The sequence below is a fragment of the Myiozetetes cayanensis genome, unplaced genomic scaffold, assembly GCF_022539395.1.
Source record: "Myiozetetes cayanensis isolate MyiCay16 unplaced genomic scaffold, myiCay2020 scf14, whole genome shotgun sequence".
Classification (NCBI taxonomy): Eukaryota; Metazoa; Chordata; class Aves; order Passeriformes; family Tyrannidae; genus Myiozetetes; species Myiozetetes cayanensis.
The window spans coordinates 20,459,718-20,477,984 of NW_026087048.1; the positions used below are offsets into that span (position 1 = coordinate 20,459,718).

General features: G+C 64.0%; 4 protein-coding genes across 10 annotated transcripts; 3 read left to right on the forward strand and 1 right to left on the reverse strand.

Moving 5' to 3' along the window:
* Positions 1-512: 512 nt before the first annotated feature.
* On the reverse strand, positions 513-7,958 carry CIB1 (calcium and integrin binding 1). Of its 4 annotated transcripts, XR_007628130.1 has the most exons (8): positions 7,835-7,958; positions 7,567-7,601; positions 7,026-7,128; positions 6,496-6,649; positions 6,144-6,262; positions 5,985-6,073; positions 5,292-5,719; positions 513-1,095 (listed from the first exon to the last, which is right to left on the reverse strand). XR_007628130.1 is itself a non-coding variant. In XM_050309410.1 (7 exons), the coding sequence occupies exons 1-7, from the start codon at positions 7,883-7,885 to the stop codon at positions 1,503-1,505; spliced, it is 573 nt and encodes a 190-aa protein (XP_050165367.1). In that variant the 5' UTR covers positions 7,886-7,958; the 3' UTR covers positions 513-1,502. The 4 variants fall into 4 exon arrangements, 3 of the variants coding, with proteins under 3 accessions (XP_050165367.1, XP_050165368.1, XP_050165365.1); XM_050309410.1 differs by lacking the exon at positions 5,292-5,719 and having other exon boundaries at positions 513-1,524; XM_050309411.1 differs by lacking the exons at positions 5,292-5,719; positions 5,985-6,073; positions 6,144-6,262; ... (2 more) ...; positions 7,567-7,601; positions 7,835-7,958 and adding exons at positions 1,790-1,878; positions 1,949-2,148; positions 2,308-2,398; ... (1 more) ...; positions 3,316-3,350; positions 3,573-3,685 and having other exon boundaries at positions 513-1,524.
* Positions 3,717-4,663, forward strand: LOC126636779 (GDP-D-glucose phosphorylase 1-like). The gene has a single exon (XM_050309412.1). It carries the CDS (start codon positions 3,774-3,776, stop codon positions 4,263-4,265), a length of 492 nt encoding a protein of 163 aa, XP_050165369.1. The 5' UTR covers positions 3,717-3,773; the 3' UTR covers positions 4,266-4,663.
* Positions 7,959-7,992: 34 nt separating the features above from the next.
* Positions 7,993-9,113, forward strand: GDPGP1 (GDP-D-glucose phosphorylase 1). The gene is given in 2 exon segments (XM_050309406.1): positions 7,993-8,858; positions 8,860-9,113. Coding segments are annotated over 2 exon segments (1,071 nt in total). The 5' UTR covers positions 7,993-8,034; the 3' UTR covers positions 9,107-9,113.
* Positions 9,114-9,188: 75 nt separating this feature from the next.
* Positions 9,189-18,231, forward strand: LOC126636774 (tubulin polyglutamylase TTLL13-like). 4 transcript variants are annotated; one of them, XM_050309399.1, is made up of 16 exons: positions 9,189-9,477; positions 9,886-9,926; positions 10,738-10,856; positions 11,341-11,471; positions 11,838-11,994; positions 12,203-12,346; positions 12,900-12,985; positions 13,092-13,317; positions 13,768-13,958; positions 14,551-14,739; positions 15,207-15,348; positions 15,666-15,845; positions 16,134-16,464; positions 17,058-17,349; positions 17,793-17,903; positions 17,973-18,231. In XM_050309399.1, the coding sequence occupies exons 1-16, from the start codon at positions 9,311-9,313 to the stop codon at positions 18,229-18,231; spliced, it is 2,766 nt and encodes a 921-aa protein (XP_050165356.1). In that variant the 5' UTR covers positions 9,189-9,310. The 4 variants fall into 4 exon arrangements, with proteins under 4 accessions (XP_050165356.1, XP_050165359.1, XP_050165358.1 ...); XM_050309402.1 differs by having other exon boundaries at positions 17,793-17,897; XM_050309401.1 differs by having other exon boundaries at positions 15,672-15,845.
* The last annotated feature ends 36 nt before the right edge of the window (positions 18,232-18,267 follow it).

An 18,267-nucleotide genomic window follows, 5' to 3' on the forward strand; every position in this document is an offset into this window, starting at 1 on the left:
GCAGGCAGATATCGTCAGCTACGCGGGGCATTGAGCTGGAAGGGCCAGCAGCGCAAGGAGCAGGAAACAGTGTGAGAAACGGCCACGGCAATGCCCCAAGAGTTCTCAGTCACTTCTTCCCACCACAGCTCTGCAGGGCCAGCCAGACCCCTGGCCCAGGCCCCACACCAGCATGGCAGAGCCGCTGGCTGCGGGCCAGGGCAGAGCCGGTGGCTGAACAGGCACAAAGGGCCCCAGCGCTGCCCACAGCGAAGGTCCCGCTCGCCTGGCCGGGATCTCCCTCGGTGCCTCTGACCGGAGCACCGAGATCTTTGTGCTGCCCAGAACAATCCCGTCATGGAGGAGGGAGGGAGGAAGGCAGAGAGGTGGCCACGGAAAGGGCTGTCACCGCGCAGAACGTGGGACCTGTCCCAGAGCGGTGGCTGGCGCACGGGCAGAGGGGCCTGGCAGGAGCCCGTGTCCCGGCACCCTCATGGCACCCGTCCCGCAGCCAGACAAAGGCAGCAAAGAGCGAGGGTGAAACCGGAGCCCTTTATTTGTGTCCTCACAGGGGCTGGGGGAGGAAGAGGCCAGCGCAGCCAAGCAGCTGCTGGGCTGGAGCCAGAGCAGGGGCAGAGAGAGAAAGGGAGGAGGAGGAGGAGGAGAACAGGCTCCGAGCACGGTCAGTGCTGAGGCAGCACGGGGGAGCCCTGCTGTGCACCCGGGGGCTGTGCCAGTGGGGAAGGAATGTGTCCTGTGCAGCTGGAGGGGACAGCTCTGCTGTGGGTTGGCACCTGGACAGTGACACTTGGGTTATTGCTTAGAGAAAGGACCCCCGTTTGGGTTACTCCTCAGGAAAAATGATCCCCAATTTGGTTATTGCTCAGAGGATCCATGTTCAGGTTACTGCTCAGCTCAGAGAAATGGATCCATGGGGCAGCAGGGATGCTCCCAGGAAGCTGAGAAGAGGCTGGAGAGGGAGGCAGCTCTCTGCCTGCTGCTGGAAGGCACAACTTGGGCATTGGTCTTTAGGGATTTGGGAATTGGTCCTGAGGGCAAAGAGGGGCTGTGCTGGCACAGAGTGGCCTCAGACAAGAGCAGCTGAGTCTCTCCCACCTGCAGAGCTGCCCTTGGACTGCATACGGAGTCAAACTCCAGTGCTGGGAGAGCAGAGGGGTGGCAGGAGAGGCAGATTCCCAGGGCCTCCCACTGCCAGGCACCTGAGAGGAGAGCAGGAGGGCTCCTGCCCAAGGCACTGTGGCACTGCTGGGCCAGTGAAGGGCCGGGCCTGTGCTCCCTGAAAGAAGAAATGGCTGAGCCCACAAAGAGCTGCAGGAGCCAGAGGAGTGCTGGAGGAACTGAAGGAGTGCTGGAGAAACTGCTGGAATGAAGCTGGAGGAGAAGCTAGAGGAACTGGACGAGTGGTGCTGGAGTAACTGAAGGAGTGCTGGAGAAACTGGAGGAATGATGCTGGGGAACCAGACGAGTGTTGCTGGAGGAGTGGTGCTGGTGAGCCACGGGGCTCACAGGACGATCTTGAAGGAGCTGCAAGAGACACAACAGGTTCTGCACCTCCCCGCTGGCTCACACAGAAGTTTGCAAGCACCCAATGCCAGAGGGACCCATGTTCCCACGTGGGAGAGGCTCTGCAGAGCCAGCTTGGGATGCAGCTCACTCTGCCATTATGGCAGACCTGGCACAGGACAGCCCTGCCCTCCTGCCACCATGAGCTCTGCCCCAGCTCAGCAAGTGAGGCAATGAACCCTCAGACAGACCCCGGGACAGGCTGTGCTGCTGGGCAGCGCCGCACCTGGCAAAGTCTGGGGAGCGGGAGACGACATGCTGGAACTCAGAGAGGTTGATGGTGCCGTCCTTATCGATGTCGGACTCCTCCAGGATCTGGGGGGAAAGGGCATTGGTGAGCTCTGTGCCTGGGGCTGTGCAGTGTCCATGCCCTGCCCACACTCACATTTTGGATGAGCTGCTCCATCTCCGCCCTGCTCAGTCGGGACTCCTCGCCCTGCCCCGTCAGGCAGTTCACCAGTTGCTCCAGGTCCTTCCTGTCCAGAGTCCCATCGTTGTCAAAGTCTGTGGGGACAGGAAAGGTACCTTTTGCAAGGGGCCACAGAGAACTCAGAGAGTCCCAAGCACCAGCACTGCGCAGCTCCATGCACATCACTGTGCCAAAACAGCCATTCCCGCAGGGAGCTCCTAAAGCCACCATTCCCAGGGGCAGCCCTCCTGAATGTGAATTCATCCCCCGCCTCCACTCTTCCTGAGGTGCAGGGACCCCAGGAGACAGCAGCAGCCCCTAGCCTTACCAAAGATGCATGGCAAGGAAGTCTTCAAAGGACATGCTGTTGTCCCCAGCCTCCGAGGTGGAGAACACATTGCAGATCCGGTGCTGGAAGGGGTTTGCCTGTGGACACGGGAATGGCTCAGGCAGGGCTGGGCTGGGCTGGCTCCCTCTGGCACATACCGGCTGTGCCTGCTGCTCCAGCAGCTGAGTGGGTGCCCCACTCTGGGACCAGTCTGGCACCCAAGGCACAGCTGAGCCTGTCCTGTGCCTCCTGGGATGCAGCCCTGCACAGCAGGGATCCCTGGGATCCTCCACAGCACAGCAGGAGGAGGATCCCCAAGATCCTCAGCAGCTCAGTGGGGACGAGGAAGCTGTTTGTTGGCACAGTTGAGGGCAGAGCCTTGGCACGGTGTGGTCACGGTGGATGAACCGAGGCCCTGCCCAAACATGCCCCCACCCGGGAGCAGCAGCATCCTGTGTGTGCCAGGCACCGTACCCGCAGCTCAGGCAGTGTCAGGATGTGGCTCTTGGGAACCCGCGCGGAGCAGGCGTTCTCCCGCTCCTCCTTTGGCAGCAGTTCTCTGAACCTCTTGTAGGCACTTGAAGAGGAAAGAACAAGAGTGGCTCTGTGGTGCCCGTGGGATGGCAGCAGCCCCTCTGGGCACCAGCAGCGCTTCCCAGCGCCAGGCGGGTGTGTGCTGGCCCAGGGGGTCCCACAGCTGCTCCCGGGGCCAGGGAGAGGAGCTGGCCTGGTGCTGCCCGGCCCAGGGCTGGGGATTCAGAGGGGGCTCGGGGCGGCCTCACAGCCCCCGCCCCGCTCGTCAGGGCGGGCCCGGCCCGGCCCGTGCCACCGGCAGCACCCGCGGACCTTTGCCCTGTGACACCCCACTGTCAGGGAACGGCACCGGCACCTCCCGCCTCAGCTGGGCATCACGGCGGAACTGGAGCCCTCCGTGCCCCCTGGCACAGCCTGAGGCCCCGGGAGCATGGGGGACCAGGGGTCTGCACCCACATCCCGCCCCACGGGTGGTACTTACAGCAGGATCTCCTGCTTGCTCAGGAACGTCAGCTCCTGCGGGAAGAGTGCGGGTCAGTAACGGGCACCGAGATCAGCACCGGGGTCAGCACCGGGCACCGGGGTCACCACCGGGGTCAAGCACCGGCAGCGGGGCCAGGGCCTGACCGGGGGCATCGCAGTCCCGGGTCCCTCGGCCTATGGGCAGCTGCCCCCGGGGGCCGCGCCGCCGCCCGTGTCCCCACGGTGCCGGTGCCGGTGGCGGTGGCGGGGCCGTACCTGGTACTCGCCCAGCGCGTCCCGCGGCAGCAGACTGGCCGAGCCGCCCATGGCGCCGCTTCCGCCGCCCGTCACTCACCCGCTGCCGTGGCAACGCCCCGCCCCGCGGCCGGGCAGCCACGCCCCCCGCCCCACCGAGCCCCGCCCGCCCGGCCGACACCGAGGCCGCGGGTTCGCGGCTGAGCCCGCCCCGCACCGGCGATGGCCGCGGCGCCGGCGGCGGGCGAGGGGCCGGACCCCGAGGAGTTCGTGTACGGCGAGGAGGATTTCGTGCTGCAGGCGGCCGGCTGGGACGACCCGGACTCCGCGCTCTCCCGCTTCGACCGAGCGCTGCTGGCGGGCTGGAGCGACCGTATGGAGAGGGGACTGTTCCGGTACCGGCTCGGGCCGCTGCCCACCCGCGTCCTGCCTGGCCCCGAGCGCCTCGTGGCGCAGCTGAACGAGCAGCGCAGCGCCGAGCGCCGCCCGCCGCAGCCCGTCCGCAGCCTCCGGGACCCCTTCGACCCCGGCGCCTTCAACTTCACCCGGCTGCGCCCCGCCGAGCTGCTGCTCCGCCTGCGCCGCGCCGGGGGCCCGGGGCCGCCGCCCGACCCGCTGCTGGTGGCCATCAACGCCAGCCCGCTGGAGCGGGGACACGTCCTGCTGCTGCCGGAGCCGGCGCGGCGGCTGGGGAGGAGATGGCACCGGGACTGAGACTGGGGCAGGGACCGGCGTGGCTTTCTCCACGGCGGGCCCCACACCAACACCGAGGCTCTGCAGGGCCAGCCAGACCCCTGGCCCAGGCCCCACACCAGCATGGCAGAGCCGCTGGCTGCGGGCCAGGGCAGAGCCGGTGGCTGAACAGGCACAAAGGGCCCCAGCGCTGCCCACAGCGAAGGTCCCGCTCGCCTGGCCGGGATCTCCCTCGGTGCCTCTGACCGGAGCACCGAGATCTTTGTGCTGCCCAGAACAATCCCGTCATGGAGGAGGGAGGGAGGAAGGCAGAGAGGTGGCCACGGAAAGGGCTGTCACCGCGCAGAACGTGGGACCTGTCCCAGAGCGGTGGCTGGCGCACGGGCAGAGGGGCCTGGCAGGAGCCCGTGTCCCGGCACCCTCGTGGCACCCGTCCCGCAGCCAGACAAAGGCAGCAAAGAGCGAGGGTGAAACCGGAGCCCTTTATTTGTGTCCTCACAGGGGCTGGGGGAGGAAGAGGCCAGCGCAGCCAAGCAGCTGCTGGGCTGGAGCCAGAGCAGGGGCAGAGAGAGAGAGAGGAGGAGGAGGAGGAGGAGAACAGGCTCCGAGCACGGTCAGTGCTGAGGCAGCACGGGGGAGCCCTGCTGTGCACCCGGGGGCTGTGCCAGTGGGGAAGGAATGTGTCCTGTGCAGCTGGAGGGGACAGCTCTGCTGTGGGTTGGCACCTGGACAGTGACACTTGGGTTATTGCTTAGAGAAAGGACCCCCGTTTGGGTTACTCCTCAGGAAAAATGATCCCCAATTTGGTTATTGCTCAGAGGATCCATGTTCAGGTTACTGCTCAGCTCAGAGAAATGGATCCATGGGGCAGCAGGGACGCTCCCAGGAAGCTGAGAAGAGGCTGGAGAGGGAGGCAGCTCTCTGCCTGCTGCTGGAAGGCACAACTTGGGCATTGGTCTTTAGGGATTTGGGAATTGGTCCTGAGGGCAAAGAGGGGCTGTGCTGGCACAGAGTGGCCCCAGACAAGAGCAGCTGAGTCTCTCCCACCTGCAGAGCTGCCCTTGGACTGCATACGGAGTCAAACTCCGGTGCTGGGAGAGCAGAGGGGTGGCAGGAGAGGCAGATTCCCAGGGCCTCCCACTGCCAGGCACCTGAGAGGAGAGCAGGAGGGCTCCTGCCCAAGGCACTGTGGCACTGCTGGGCCAGTGAAGGGCCAGGCCTGTGCTCCCTGAAAGAAGAAATGGCTGAGCCCACAAAGAGCTGCAGGAGCCAGAGGAGTGCTGGAGGAACTGAAGGAGTGCTGGAGAAACTGCTGGAATGAAGCTGGAGGAGAAGCTAGAGGAACTGGACGAGTGGTGCTGGAGTAACTGAAGGAGTGCTGGAGAAACTGGAGGAATGATGCTGGGGAACCAGACGAGTGTTGCTGGAGGAGGGTGCTGGTGAGCCACGGGGCTCACAGGACGATCTTGAAGGAGCTGCAAGAGACACAACAGGTTCTGCACCTCCCCGCTGGCTCACACAGAAGTTTGCAAGCACCCAATGCCAGAGGGACCCATGTTCCCACGTGGGAGAGGCTCTGCAGAGCCAGCTTGGGATGCAGCTCACTCTGCCATTATGGCAGACCTGGCACAGGACAGCCCTGCCCTCCTGCCACCATGAGCTCTGCCCCAGCTCAGCAAGTGAGGCAATGAACCCTCAGACAGACCCCGGGACAGGCTGTGCTGCTGGGCAGCGCCGCACCTGGCAAAGTCTGGGGAGCGAGAGACGACATGCTGGAACTCAGAGAGGTTGATGGTGCCGTCCTTATCGATGTCGGACTCCTCCAGGATCTGGGGGGAAAGGGCATTGGTGAGCTCTGTGCCTGGGGCTGTGCAGTGTCCATGCCCTGCCCACACTCACATTTTGGATGAGCTGCTCCATCTCCGCCCTGCTCAGTCGGGACTCCTCGCCCTGCCCCGTCAGGCAGTTCACCAGTTGCTCCAGGTCCTTCCTGTCCAGAGTCCCATCGTTGTCAAAGTCTGTGGGGACAGGAAAGGTACCTTTTGCAAGGGGCCACAGAGAACTCAGAGAGTCCCAAGCACCAGCACTGCGCAGCTCCATGCACATCACTGTGCCAAAACAGCCATTCCCGCAGGGAGCTCCTAAAGCCACCATTCCCAGGGGCAGCCCTCCTGAATGTGAATTCATCCCCCGCCTCCACTCTTCCTGAGGTGCAGGGACCCCAGGAGACAGCAGCAGCCCCCAGCCTTACCAAAGATGCGGAAGGCATAGTGGGATTTGATGTCAAAGGTGGCAGAGTCACTGAAGACGCTCAGCATATCAAGGAAGTCTTCAAAGGACATGCTGTTGTCCCCAGCCTCCGAGGTGGAGAACACATTGCAGATCCGGTGCTGGAAGGGGTTTGCCTGTGGACATGGGAATGGCTCAGGCAGGGCTGGGCTGGGCTGGCTCCCTCTGGCACATACCGGCTGTGCCTGCTGCTCCAGCAGCTGAGTGGGTGCCCCACTCTGGGACCAGTCTGGCACCCAAGGCACAGCTGAGCCTGTCCTGTGCCTCCTGGGATGCAGCCCTGCACAGCAGGGATCCCTGGGATCCTCCACAGCACAGCAGGAGGAGGATCCCCAAGATCCTCAGCAGCTCAGTGGGGACGAGGAAGCTGTTTGTTGGCACAGTTGAGGGCAGAGCCTTGGCACGGTGTGGTCACGGTGGATGAACCGAGGCCCTGCCCAAACATGCCCCCACCCGGGAGCAGCAGCATCCTGTGCGTGCCAGGCACCGTACCCGCAGCTCAGGCAGTGTCAGGATGTGGCTCTTGGGAACCCGCGCGGAGCAGGCGTTCTCCCGCTCCTCCTTTGGCAGCAGTTCTCTGAACCTCTTGTAGGCACTTGAAGAGGAAAGAACAAGAGTGGCTCTGTGGTGCCCGTGGGATGGCAGCAGCCCCTCTGGGCACCAGCAGCGCTTCCCAGCGCCAGGCGGGTGTGTGCTGGCCCAGGGGGTCCCACAGCTGCTCCCGGGGCCAGGGAGAGGAGCTGGCCTGGTGCTGCCCGGCCCAGGGCTGGGGATTCAGAGGGGGCTCGGGGCGGCCTCACAGCCCCCGCCCCGCTCGTCAGGGCGGGCCCGGCCCGGCCTGTGCCACCGGCAGCACCTGCGGACCTTTGCCCTGTGACACCCCACTGTCAGGGAACGGCACCGGCACCTCCCGCCTCAGCTGGGCATCACGGCGGAACTGGAGCCCTCCGTGCCCCCTGGCACAGCCTGAGGCCCCGGGAGCATGGGGGACCAGGGGTCTGCACCCACATCCCGCCCCACGGGTGGTACTTACAGCAGGATCTCCTGCTTGCTCAGGAACGTCAGCTCCTGCGGGAAGAGTGCGGGTCAGTAACGGGCACCGAGATCAGCACCGGGGTCAGCACCGGGCACCGGGGTCACCACCGGGGTCAAGCACCGGCAGCGGGGCCAGGGCCTGACCGGGGCATCGCAGTCCCGGGTCCTCGGCCTATGGGCAGCTGCCCCTGGGGCCGCGCCGCCCGTGTCCCCACGGTGCCGCCCTCTCCACGGTGCCGGTGGCGGTGGCGGTGGCGGGGCCGTACCTGGTACTCGCCCAGCGCGTCCCGCGGCAGCAGACTGGCCGAGCCGCCCATGGCGCCGCTTCCGCCGCCCGTCACTCACCCGCTGCCGTGGCAACGCCCCGCCCCGCGGCCGGGCAGCCACGCCCCCGCCCCACCGAGCCCCGCCCGCCCGGCCGACACCGAGGCCGCGGGTTCGCGGCTGAGCCCGCCCCGCACCGGCGATGGCCGCGGCGCCGGCGGCGGGCGAGGGGCCGGACCCCGAGGAGTTCGTGTACGGCGAGGAGGATTTCGTGCTGCAGGCGGCCGGCTGGGACGACCCGGACTCCGCGCTCTCCCGCTTCGACCGAGCGCTGCTGGCGGGCTGGAGCGACCGTATGGAGAGGGGACTGTTCCGGTACCGGCTCGGGCCGCTGCCCACCCGCGTCCTGCCTGGCCCCGAGCGCCTCGTGGCGCAGCTGAACGAGCAGCGCAGCGCCGAGCGCCGCCCGCCGCAGCCCGTCCGCAGCCTCCGGGACCCCTTCGACCCCGGCGCCTTCAACTTCACCCGGCTGCGCCCCGCCGAGCTGCTGCTCCGCCTGCGCCGCGCCGGGGGCCCGGGGCCGCCGCCCGACCCGCTGCTGGTGGCCATCAACGCCAGCCCGCTGGAGCGGGGACACGTCCTGCTGCTGCCGGAGCCGGCGCGGCGGCTGCCACAGGCGCTGACAGCCCCGGCGCTGCGCGGGGCGCTGGAGGCGGCGCTGCTCAGCGGCCACCCGGGATTCCGCGTGGGCTTCAATGGGCTGGGCGGCGGAGCCTCGGTGAACCACCTGCACCTTCACGGGCTCTACCTAAGCCTGCCGCTGCCACTGGAGACGGCGCCGGCCGAGTCGCTGGGGCCGCGCCTGGGGCTGCTCCGCGCCGGACCCGCCCCCGCGTTCCTCTTCTTCGCCGCCGGCCCCGCGGCGCTGGAGCCGGTGTCGCGGGCTGTGTGCCGGGCGGCGGAGCACCTGGGCGGTGCTGGGCTGGCCTGTAACGTGCTGGCCACGCGGGGCGATCCGCCGGCGGGCCGGCGCCGGCAGCGGCCGCGGCCTGCGTGTGCTGCTATGGGCGCGCCCGCCCCGCTTCGGCCCCAAGGCGGGCGAGCCCTTCGCCGTGGCGCTGTGCGAGCTGGCAGGGTTCCTGCCGCTGCCCGCCGCGCCGCTCTACCGCCACATCACCGAGGCACAGGCTCTTAGCGCCATCCGCCAGCACCTACTGCCCGAGGCTGAGCTGCTGCGCCTCGGCGGAGAGCTGGCGCGGCTGCTGGAGAGCTGACGGGACCGGGACCGGGACAGGCACGGCTGTGGCAGGGCTGGTGGCACCGGCGGGGGTTGTGATGCCGCCCGCCAGGGGCCGCTGCGCGTCGGAGGACTGCGGAACTGGCAGCCACGCGCCCTCATCGGGGCCGCTCTGGCTAGCAGCGCCCGCGTCTCTGTGGCCCTGTCGCCATGGGAACGCGGCCGCCCTGGGAGCGGCGCGATGGCGGCGGGCGGTGCTGGGGAGGGGCCGGGCCCGCCCCCGGGGACCCCACCGGGCGGGGAGGCCGCCCCTGGAACCCCACCGGACCAGGAGGAGGCGGCTGGCGCCGCGGTCCCTCCGGACCGTTCCGGTGCCCCTGTCGGCCCCGAGCCACGGAGGAAGCGCAGGCGAGTGCTGGGCCGCAGACCTCGGGCAGGGCCCGGGGAGAGCCCTTCCAGCCCCACCCCGGGGCGCCTCCCGCTACCTCAGTCGCGCTCGGTCCTGGTGTAGCCCGGCCCTGCTGCTCCCCGCGGACAGTGCCCTGCCGGGGTCCGCTGCTCTCAGCCCCCGGGAGATTGTCCGGGGACCCACTGACCCAAAATAAACAGTTTCCCTGAAACTGCCCCAACGATCTGCCATGTGACGCACCGAGGCGCGGCCCCGTGCCCGGGACCTCTGTGCCCCATCTCCTCAGGGCTGCACCCGGTCAGACCTGCGTGCTGTGCCGTGTCTGTGGGAGGGATCGGGCTGTATCCCCTCTCCATCCCGTGCCCACTCCTTTGCTGAGCCCCTTTCTTCTCATCTCTCAATTCCAGTGTCCCCTCCATCAACCTGAGTGGCTGCAGGTATGAAAGCGGTAAGTCTGAGGGGCTGCGGGGTCCCTGTGGGGTCCGGGAGGGGCCCAGCCCACCCCTGCAGGCTCTGTGGGTGCCTGTGCAGCTGGGAGCACTGTTGGCATCCAGCTCTCACTGGTTTATTTACTGATGCTAGTGACTGGGCCCCTGTGGTAGTGGGGAGTTTGTCACACTTTGGACTGAGGTTTCCCCTGGTTTAAAATCTGTAACAGCAGCATAAGCCCTCGACATCCCCCCACACCTGTGTTTGCCAGGTGTCTGCTAAAGTGGGTGAGAAGGGTTCAGTCAGGTACAGTGCAAGGGGGTACCTGGGCTTGGGGACAGGACCTGAGGGCTCTCAACTGTTTAAGGTTCCTGTTGGTGGAACAGTCAGGATCCATACCTTGAACCTCTCCCTGTGCCATCCATCCCCAGTGACTCCAAGGAGCTGGTCCCCTCTCCTCTCCCGCTTTTCTTTCCTACCACAAGCTGGATCTTAAAAGAACAACCTCCTGGCCCTTGAGGGGTGTTATTAAGCCACTTCGCTAAGGGGTCTTGGTGTGCACAGACCTCCACCACCTTCCCAGCCCTGCGAGGGCCAAATTCAGACCTAGCACTAATAATTAGAGGGCTGAGAGCACCCAGAACATGTGCAGCCAGAGGCTGAGGGGTAGGCCAGGTAAAGCTGGTGTTCCTGACACCTCCCAAAGGGTCCCGCCAGCACCTTGTGCAGTTGGGAGAGGTTTGTTCCGCGTCCTGTCCCTGGTTATTTTGGGGGTTTGTCTGTCGCTGTGGCTCCCCTGCCTGCCCCTGTCACCACTTGCCTTGGCACAGTGCGGCGGGCGGCGCAGCACTGCGGGCTGAAGGAAGCGGGAGAGAACGAGGAGTGGACGGTGTGCTGGACAGACAGCTCGGTTTCTCTGGAGCGCCTCATGGAAATGAAGCGGTTCCAGGTAAACAAAAGAGCTGTCCAGCAGGAATCACTCAGGGAGGAGGGTAACATGGGGACTGTCGATGGAATAGCATATGACAGAGTGGAACAGAGGCATCCAAAGCAGTGCCTGTTACCCATCTGTGCCTCGGCTCCACGCCTTTCCTTGTGCCGTGTCTGTGGTCGGTGCCTCAGGAGAACTCGGAAGCCGCAGCAGGAGCGGGAGCACTGCCAGCCCTGTAATGTGCTGTGAAATAAATGGGCTAGGATGATAAATGGTTTTTAGGGTGCTCTGGGCAGGGAGAGCTCCAGGGCTGAGATGGAGCACATAAATCACTGGTGAAGCTCAGACAGAGCGACTGTAGTGCAGTCTTGCCCCTCAGCAGCAGTTCAAGGCAGCTGTGGGCCTGGCCTCCTTCCTGCTCTGGTGCTGGTTCTCCACTGGGCTGGGAGGATGCATCTGTGCAGGGCCTCCTCTGATCTGGGGTTTTCCGCCTCTCCTTCAGAAAATCAACCACTTCCCAGGCATGATCGAGCTGTGCCGTAAGGACCTGCTGGCTCGCAACCTGAACCGCATGCTCCGGCTCTTCCCCAAGGAGTACAACATCTTCCCCCGCACGTGGTGCCTGCCAGCCGAGTGAGTGGTGCGGGATGGCGCTGCGGGGAGGGGCTCACACTGCGAGGGGGAGCCTGTTCACCTGCTCCCTCTGGGCACCAGAGCCCAGATCTTACTGGCTCTGGCAGGTATCGTGGTGACCTCTGCAGCTGACCTCCCGGTACAGGTGCACATGTGTACAAGGAAAAGGTGGGACTGGGAGAGCTGGGTCAGGTCACACAGGGACCAGCCTGTGGCTCTTGTAGATCAGGAATGGAGGTTCTGTTTCTCCCCTGTGGACACTTGATTTGTACTGGCCCACAGTGACATGGTTTCAGTACCCAGCTGTTAGGAGGAAGTCAGAGGGTGTTTTTTGCAGCTGGTGAGCATCACCCCTTCCTTGCACAGCTATGGAGACTTCCATGCCTACAGATCCATGAGGAAAACCAGAACATTCATCTGCAAGCCCGACAACAGCTGCCAGGGAAAAGGGATCTTCATAACTCACCACCCAGAGGAGATCAAGCACGGGGAGCGCATGATCTGTCAGCAGTACATCTCTGAGGTACCGGGAGAGTCCTGGAACACCAGGGGAGGATTCCAGCCTCCTCATTCTGCCAGCATCCCACATCCTTCCCATGTCCCCCCAGGTCTGCTGGGGGTGGCTGTGGCACAGCAGGGGCACAGCTCTCTTCCCTCCTCTGCTGCCAAAGAGCAGCACAGGCAGATGGAGCAGTTCCTGATCTCACCCTTGCTCCTGACTTTCCTCACAGCCTTTTCTCATTGATGGCTTCAAGTTTGACATGCGCATCTACGTGCTGGTCACATCCTGTGACCCACTGAGGGTTTTTCTCTACAAGGAGGGCCTGGCCCGGTTTGCCACCATGAGGTACATCAATCGCAGCAGCAGAAACCTGGTAAAAAAAGGAAGTTTCAAAAAACCTCACATAGTATCTGTAGGTGTCAATCCCTAACGTGTCCTAGGGACATTCCAGGCCTCAAAAAGGCTGGCTACAGGGATGCCAGCTTGCTGCTTTCCTGTTCTCCCTCTGTACCCCCTCCTTGTTCTCCTCACAAGAGGTATTTCAGAAGGATTTGAAATAGATCTACCCCCACATCTAGCCTCACATTTGGGCTTTTTACTGGCATTACCACAGAATCATAGAGTTGGTTTGCATTGAAGAAACATTGGAAGGTCTCCAACCTCATGTTCAAAATTGGGTCAACAATAAATTCAGATCTGGTTTCTTGGGGTGTCACCCCAGCAGGTGTTGAAAACCTGCAGGCCCCTGGTGCCTCTGGCCATCACCATACTGCTCCTGACCCTGAGGAGCGTGGTCCATTCCACACCATTCCTGCTCTGCCCATGCATCAGGCGGAAAAGAAGGACTTGGGCTTATCTGGTGGGGCTGTTTCTGTTCTCGCTGTGTGGTTCAGAGTGAATGAATGTCTCTCCTGGTTTCCTGCTAGGGTGACATCTGCATGCATCTGACCAATTATGCAATCAACAAGCACAATGAGAACTTCGTCCAGGATGACACAATGGGCAGCAAGAGGTACTGGCATGTCCAGGCACCACAGGAATGCTGTGGGACACTAGTTTACCTCATCTTTCCTGGGATGGCATAGCTCAGCCCTTACCACCTCCTGTCCCCCATGCAGGAAGCTGTCCACCCTGAATGCCTGGATGGCAGAGCACAGCTACGACACAACAAAGCTCTGGGCAGATATTGATGACATTGTCATAAAGACACTGATTTCAGCTCACCCTGTGGTGAAGCACCACTACCAGAGCTGCTTCCCCAACCACGCCGCTGGCTGCGCCTGCTTCGAGATCCTGGGCTTTGACATTTTGCTGGACAGAAGGCTGAAGCCATGGCTGCTAGAGGTGAGGAAGGAGCAGACAACCAAAAGCTGGGAGAGGCTTCTGGACAGGGGGGTGGGGTGAACAGGACAAGTTTGATTCGAAAGGGCCACCTCACTCACAGAATTAACCAGGCTGTGAAGCCAAGCACCTGCTGTGAGAGGGATCCAAGAGAGCCAGTTTCCTGCAGACCCTCTAACACAGGGAATTTCCCAAACCTTAGGACCCCTTTTCCTGTAAGAGCACCTGCCAGCGTCCACCAAGCACCCTGAGTTTGTGACAGCTGCCCCCCACCTGCAACCTGTGGGGTGGGATCCGGGTGACCTGTGGCACTGCAGGGACAGAGTGCTCTGTGTGGCCCCCTGCTTCCTGTCACTGACACAGGGAAGAGCATCCATGGACAGTGTGGGGGGCATCCAGGGCCACGGGCTGGGAGCTGGGCTGCCAGGTTAGGTTACTCGCTTGTCTTGGCAGGTGAACCACTCTCCCAGCTTCTACACAGACTCTCAGCTAGACCGTGAGGTGAAGGATGCCCTTCTGTGTGACACCTTCAACCTTATCAATGTGCACGCCTGCGACAGAAGGAAGGTGCTGGAGGAAGACAAGCGGCGGGTAAAGGAGCGGCTCCTGCAGGCCAACCAGACCCAGACTCTCCGTGAGTCCAGGTATTGCTGTTTCCCTCAGTGCTACACATCTCCAGTGAGGAGAGACAGGGCATGGCAGAGCAGGATAATGCCAGGGCTGGCAGGTGAAGCTCCCAGGGCCCATGGCACTGTGCAGCCTCTGAGCTCTCCCAAGCCATCTGCAGCCTGGAAGGAAGAGCTAGGGGCTCCTCTCTGGGTACCAAGGGATTTGTGACACCTGGTGCTCTGGGCCCCAACAGAGACATCCCCATTGAGCTGCACCTGCTTGTCCTGTGTGGATAGGCAGTGCCAGTGTCCCTGGGCTGACAGGGATGCTCACAGGAGGGACCACAGCCCTGCCTCAGGGACCAGGAGCAGTCGAGGGCATAGGCTTTTCTCCAGGGGAGGGTTCCTTTCCAGGGCTGAGGGTTTCCCCCTCCTCTGTCTGCATGTTCTTTCACAAGGCCAGTGTTTAGTGAGCCTGCTGCCTTGCAGGCAAAGAGGGGACTCCCTCCAGCTGTTGTTTCCACATGGAGTCCTGGGATAACTCTGGGAAACACCAAGCATGTCAGCCCTGTGCTCCGCCTGCCCTGGAGTTCTGTGTTGCAGCTCCCTGTCCTCCCTCCGGCTGCAGGCGCAGGGAACAGGAGAGCAGCCAGGCTGCCTGGCTGGCACAGGCCGAGACCTACGAGAACGAGCACCTGGGTGGCTTCCGGCGCATCTACCCGGCACCTGGCACAGAGAAATACGAGCCCTTCTTCCACCAGGGCAGGTCCCTCTTCCAGGAAACGGCAGCCTCCAAGGCACGAGAAGAGCATGCCAGGTACACTGCTTCTGTGGAAACCCTCTCCTCACAGGGGGCACGGACACCACTCGCTCCTGAGCCCTCCTGGGGAGCCACTCTGCTGCTTGGCAGGTGTAAGCAAGTGGGGAGAGCAGAAGGGAAAGGGAGGGAGCCTGCACGTGCTGTGGCACCACAGCAAAGCAGCTCCTTTTGGATGGACCTGGCCAGGGAGGCAAGGGCAGTGCTCCGTTGACTTTTGGACCCTGAAGAAACCATGTCCCAAATGTCCCACTCCCTTCTGTCAGGCACAGCCTAATCTAAGCCTATTTCTCGTTTTGAAAGTCTCTTTGCAGCATCCCTGGCCCATTCCTTGACCCATCTTCTATTATGGGCTGTTTATACAGAACTTTGGCCTGCAATAAATGTCCTCAGGTTGAAGGCTGCCCCACAGCCTTTTGCTGTTGTGGCTCTGACTGAGCCAGTGAATGACTGCTGTTCTGTGGCAGGCAGCAGCTGGAGGAGATTCGCCTGAAAAACGAAAAGCTGGAAGCTGCCACCAGGAAGAAGAAAACAGAGACGATCCAGAATAGAAACACATCTTCTACAACCCACCTCACTCACAGAAGCACCAAGACATGGGATAGAAAGGTACCTCAGTGTCAGCATTGTCCATGGGTTCCCCAAGGCAGTGACATGGCTCTGGAAGCCATGCTCAGCCATGGATGCTCCCATGGAGCAGAAATTCCAGGTTTGGCTCCCTGTATGAAGTTCAGAAAATCGACAGGTTGTGGTGGGCAGTACTTGCAAGCACCAGTATTGTCCATTCCTGTTGTGGCTCTCACTAGGGTCTCCATCCCACCCCAAGTCTGTAACTCTCCCCAGGGTTGGAGCAGCCCGTGGCTTTGTCTCGCCTGTACGTTATCCCAGGTTCAGCTTTGCTGTAGCTCAGGTGTTTCTCTGCCGAGGTGCAGCGCGTGCAGTATGACTCCATGCAGCCCCAGGACATCGTGGAACATGAGGAGAAGAGGAGAGTGAATGCTCTGCTGCAGCGTGAGAAGCTGATCCGAGACCTGGGCATCACCAGCCAGCTCTCCCGGCTGCTCCCCACAGCCAACAGCCAGGGATCCTGCACTCTCCGGAGCCAGGTAACGGGGTCACCCAGATCCACCCACACAGCCAAGGCAGGAGGATGGTGAGGACTGAATAGGGCACTGTCTGGGGCAGGATGGGGGTCCCAGGTCCACTGCCGGCGGATCAGCTGCTGTGCTCCCAGGGTGATGTGAGGCTGGGATGGTTGTGGGGGTGTACCTGGGGACAACGTGCAGGGGGATGCTTTAGTGAACACCTGTACACAACTAGAAAACACTTTTCTTCCCATCTCCTGCCAAGGCCTCCAGAGCTAAGCCATGGCCACTTGCCTTCCCTCCTTCCAGCTGCAGTTTCCCTGGGATGCCCTTGGGGACCAGGACACCCATGACTTAATGATGGTCATCTCGCTTCTGGGAGGCCCAGCCCAGGCCTCGGGACACTGGGTCAGAGCCGAGGCCCTGCAGCCGGACACGGACCCTGACAACGTGGACACCCTCTGCGTCCGGGGCCGGAGCGTCCCGTACCACACGCGGCACGAGGGCTCCAGGGTGTTAGGCGGGGGCTGGCTGCGGGGCCGAGCAGCACGGGCAGCCCTCACCCAGCCCTGCAACCACCCCGAGGGGCTGCTGCTGAGAGACCAGCGGCTCCCTGGTGCCAGAACACAGGCTGAAGGCTGTGAGTACACATCACCTTCCTGTGAATACTCCTGGGCTTACCGGGGTGGGAGGAGCGGGCAGGCTGGATGGAGCTCAGAGTGCCAGGGGTGCTGGGACCCTGCGGAGGGGCCGCTGTGCTCTGCTCAGGGTACTGATGACCACTGGAAGTCTCTGCTGGAGGCCATCAGCATCCCATTCACAGGGGCAGGAAGGAATGTGGGTGGATTCCCAGGACCAAGGGTTGATGTGTGGGGAGAAGAGAGCATGAGAAGCCCCAGTGTATGGGAGAGAGAGAGTTGGAAGCACAGCAGATGGGACAGTCAAAGGGCTGCGTTAGCTGCAGTGGATATGGAGGGGACACAGTGGCACAGCACAGCCCCCAGCTCTTTCCCAGGCTCATGCTGCTCCCTGCCCACAGTCCCATGCTCCCTCACCCAGCACTACTCTGCTCCCCAGCATCGGCTCCATCCACTTGACAGCCATAAGGCTGGGGCAGCAGGGCCGGAGGGGGAGCTGCCAGGGCCAAGCCCCACCGGGGAGGGCAGTGGGGGCTGCTGACCCACAAAGCTGCCCAGTCTGCAGATAGACCCACATCTGTCTATGCTGTTACAGGTGACGCTGCCAGCCCATCATCCTCCCATGCAAGCAGCTGTCCCCCAGCATCTCCAGCCAGCCCGGGGGAGGTCCAAGACAACGTCATCTTCAGCTGTGCTGTGGTCCAGGAGCTCCCGCCGCCGCCGCCGCCGCTGCCGCTCATGCACAGCATACATGTGCTTTGCACCACGGCAGAGCCTCACTGTGCCAATGTGTCACACACTTCCAGCATGAAAGGCACAAGTAACGTGGCCGAAGGCTCAGCCTTCCTCTTGTGGGTGCTCGCTGGACAACCAGGGCTGCTGGATAGGTTGGTTACCCCCATCAGCCCCGGGGCTGGCTGCGGAGCCCCCTGACCAGAGCCTGGGCCCCACACGGGTCTGGCCACGCGCCCCGGGCAGCTCACCTCTGCCGGGCCCGGGGCTGGTGCCAGTGCCCCTGCCCGCACTCCTGGCTGTGCCCTGCGGCTGCAGCCGGGCCCGCCACAGGTCACCTCGCTCTGCACCCGCCGGGGCTGCCCCTGCCGGCCCCGCCCGTTCCCGTCGCCGGCCATGGCGGCGCTGCTGCGGCCCGGGTTGCGGGCGGCCGCACTCCTCGCCGGGACCCCGCGGCGGGCGGCGGCCGCGTGGCCCGGGGACCCGGAGTCGCCGGACCCGGCGCTGGAGGAGGCGGAGAGGTGCGGGGCGGCCGGGCCGGGCCGGGGCCGGGGCCGAGGGCCGGGCCGGGCCGGGCGCTCATGTGTGTCCCCCGCAGGGTGCGGCGGCGGCGGGTGGCGGCGCGGATGGAGCGGCTGCGGCGGGAGCTGGGCGGGGGGCGCGGAGCCCCCGAGCGCGTCCTGACCTGGCAGGCGATGGAGCAGCTGCGGTGAGCGCGGGGATGGGGGGGCCGCGCCGCTCCCGCTGACCGCCCCGGTGACCGTGCCCGTGCCCGCAGGTTTCTGCGGCAGGAGCTGCCCGAGGAGTGGCCGCTGGAGCGCCTGGCCCAGGGGTTCGGCGTCAGCACCGACGTGGTGCGGAGGGTGCTGCGGAGCCGCGGCTGCCCCTCACCGCGCCGCCGCCTGCGGCAGGACCGGCGGGCGCTGAGCGCCGTCGCGGCAACACCGGGGACCGAGCGCGAGGTGCGCGCCCCCGACGGGACGCTGCTGTACCGACTGCCGCGGGGCCAGGGCGGGCCGGGGCCCGGCGCGCAATAAACGGTGTTGGGACCCGCCTCCGATCGCGCCGCTTCC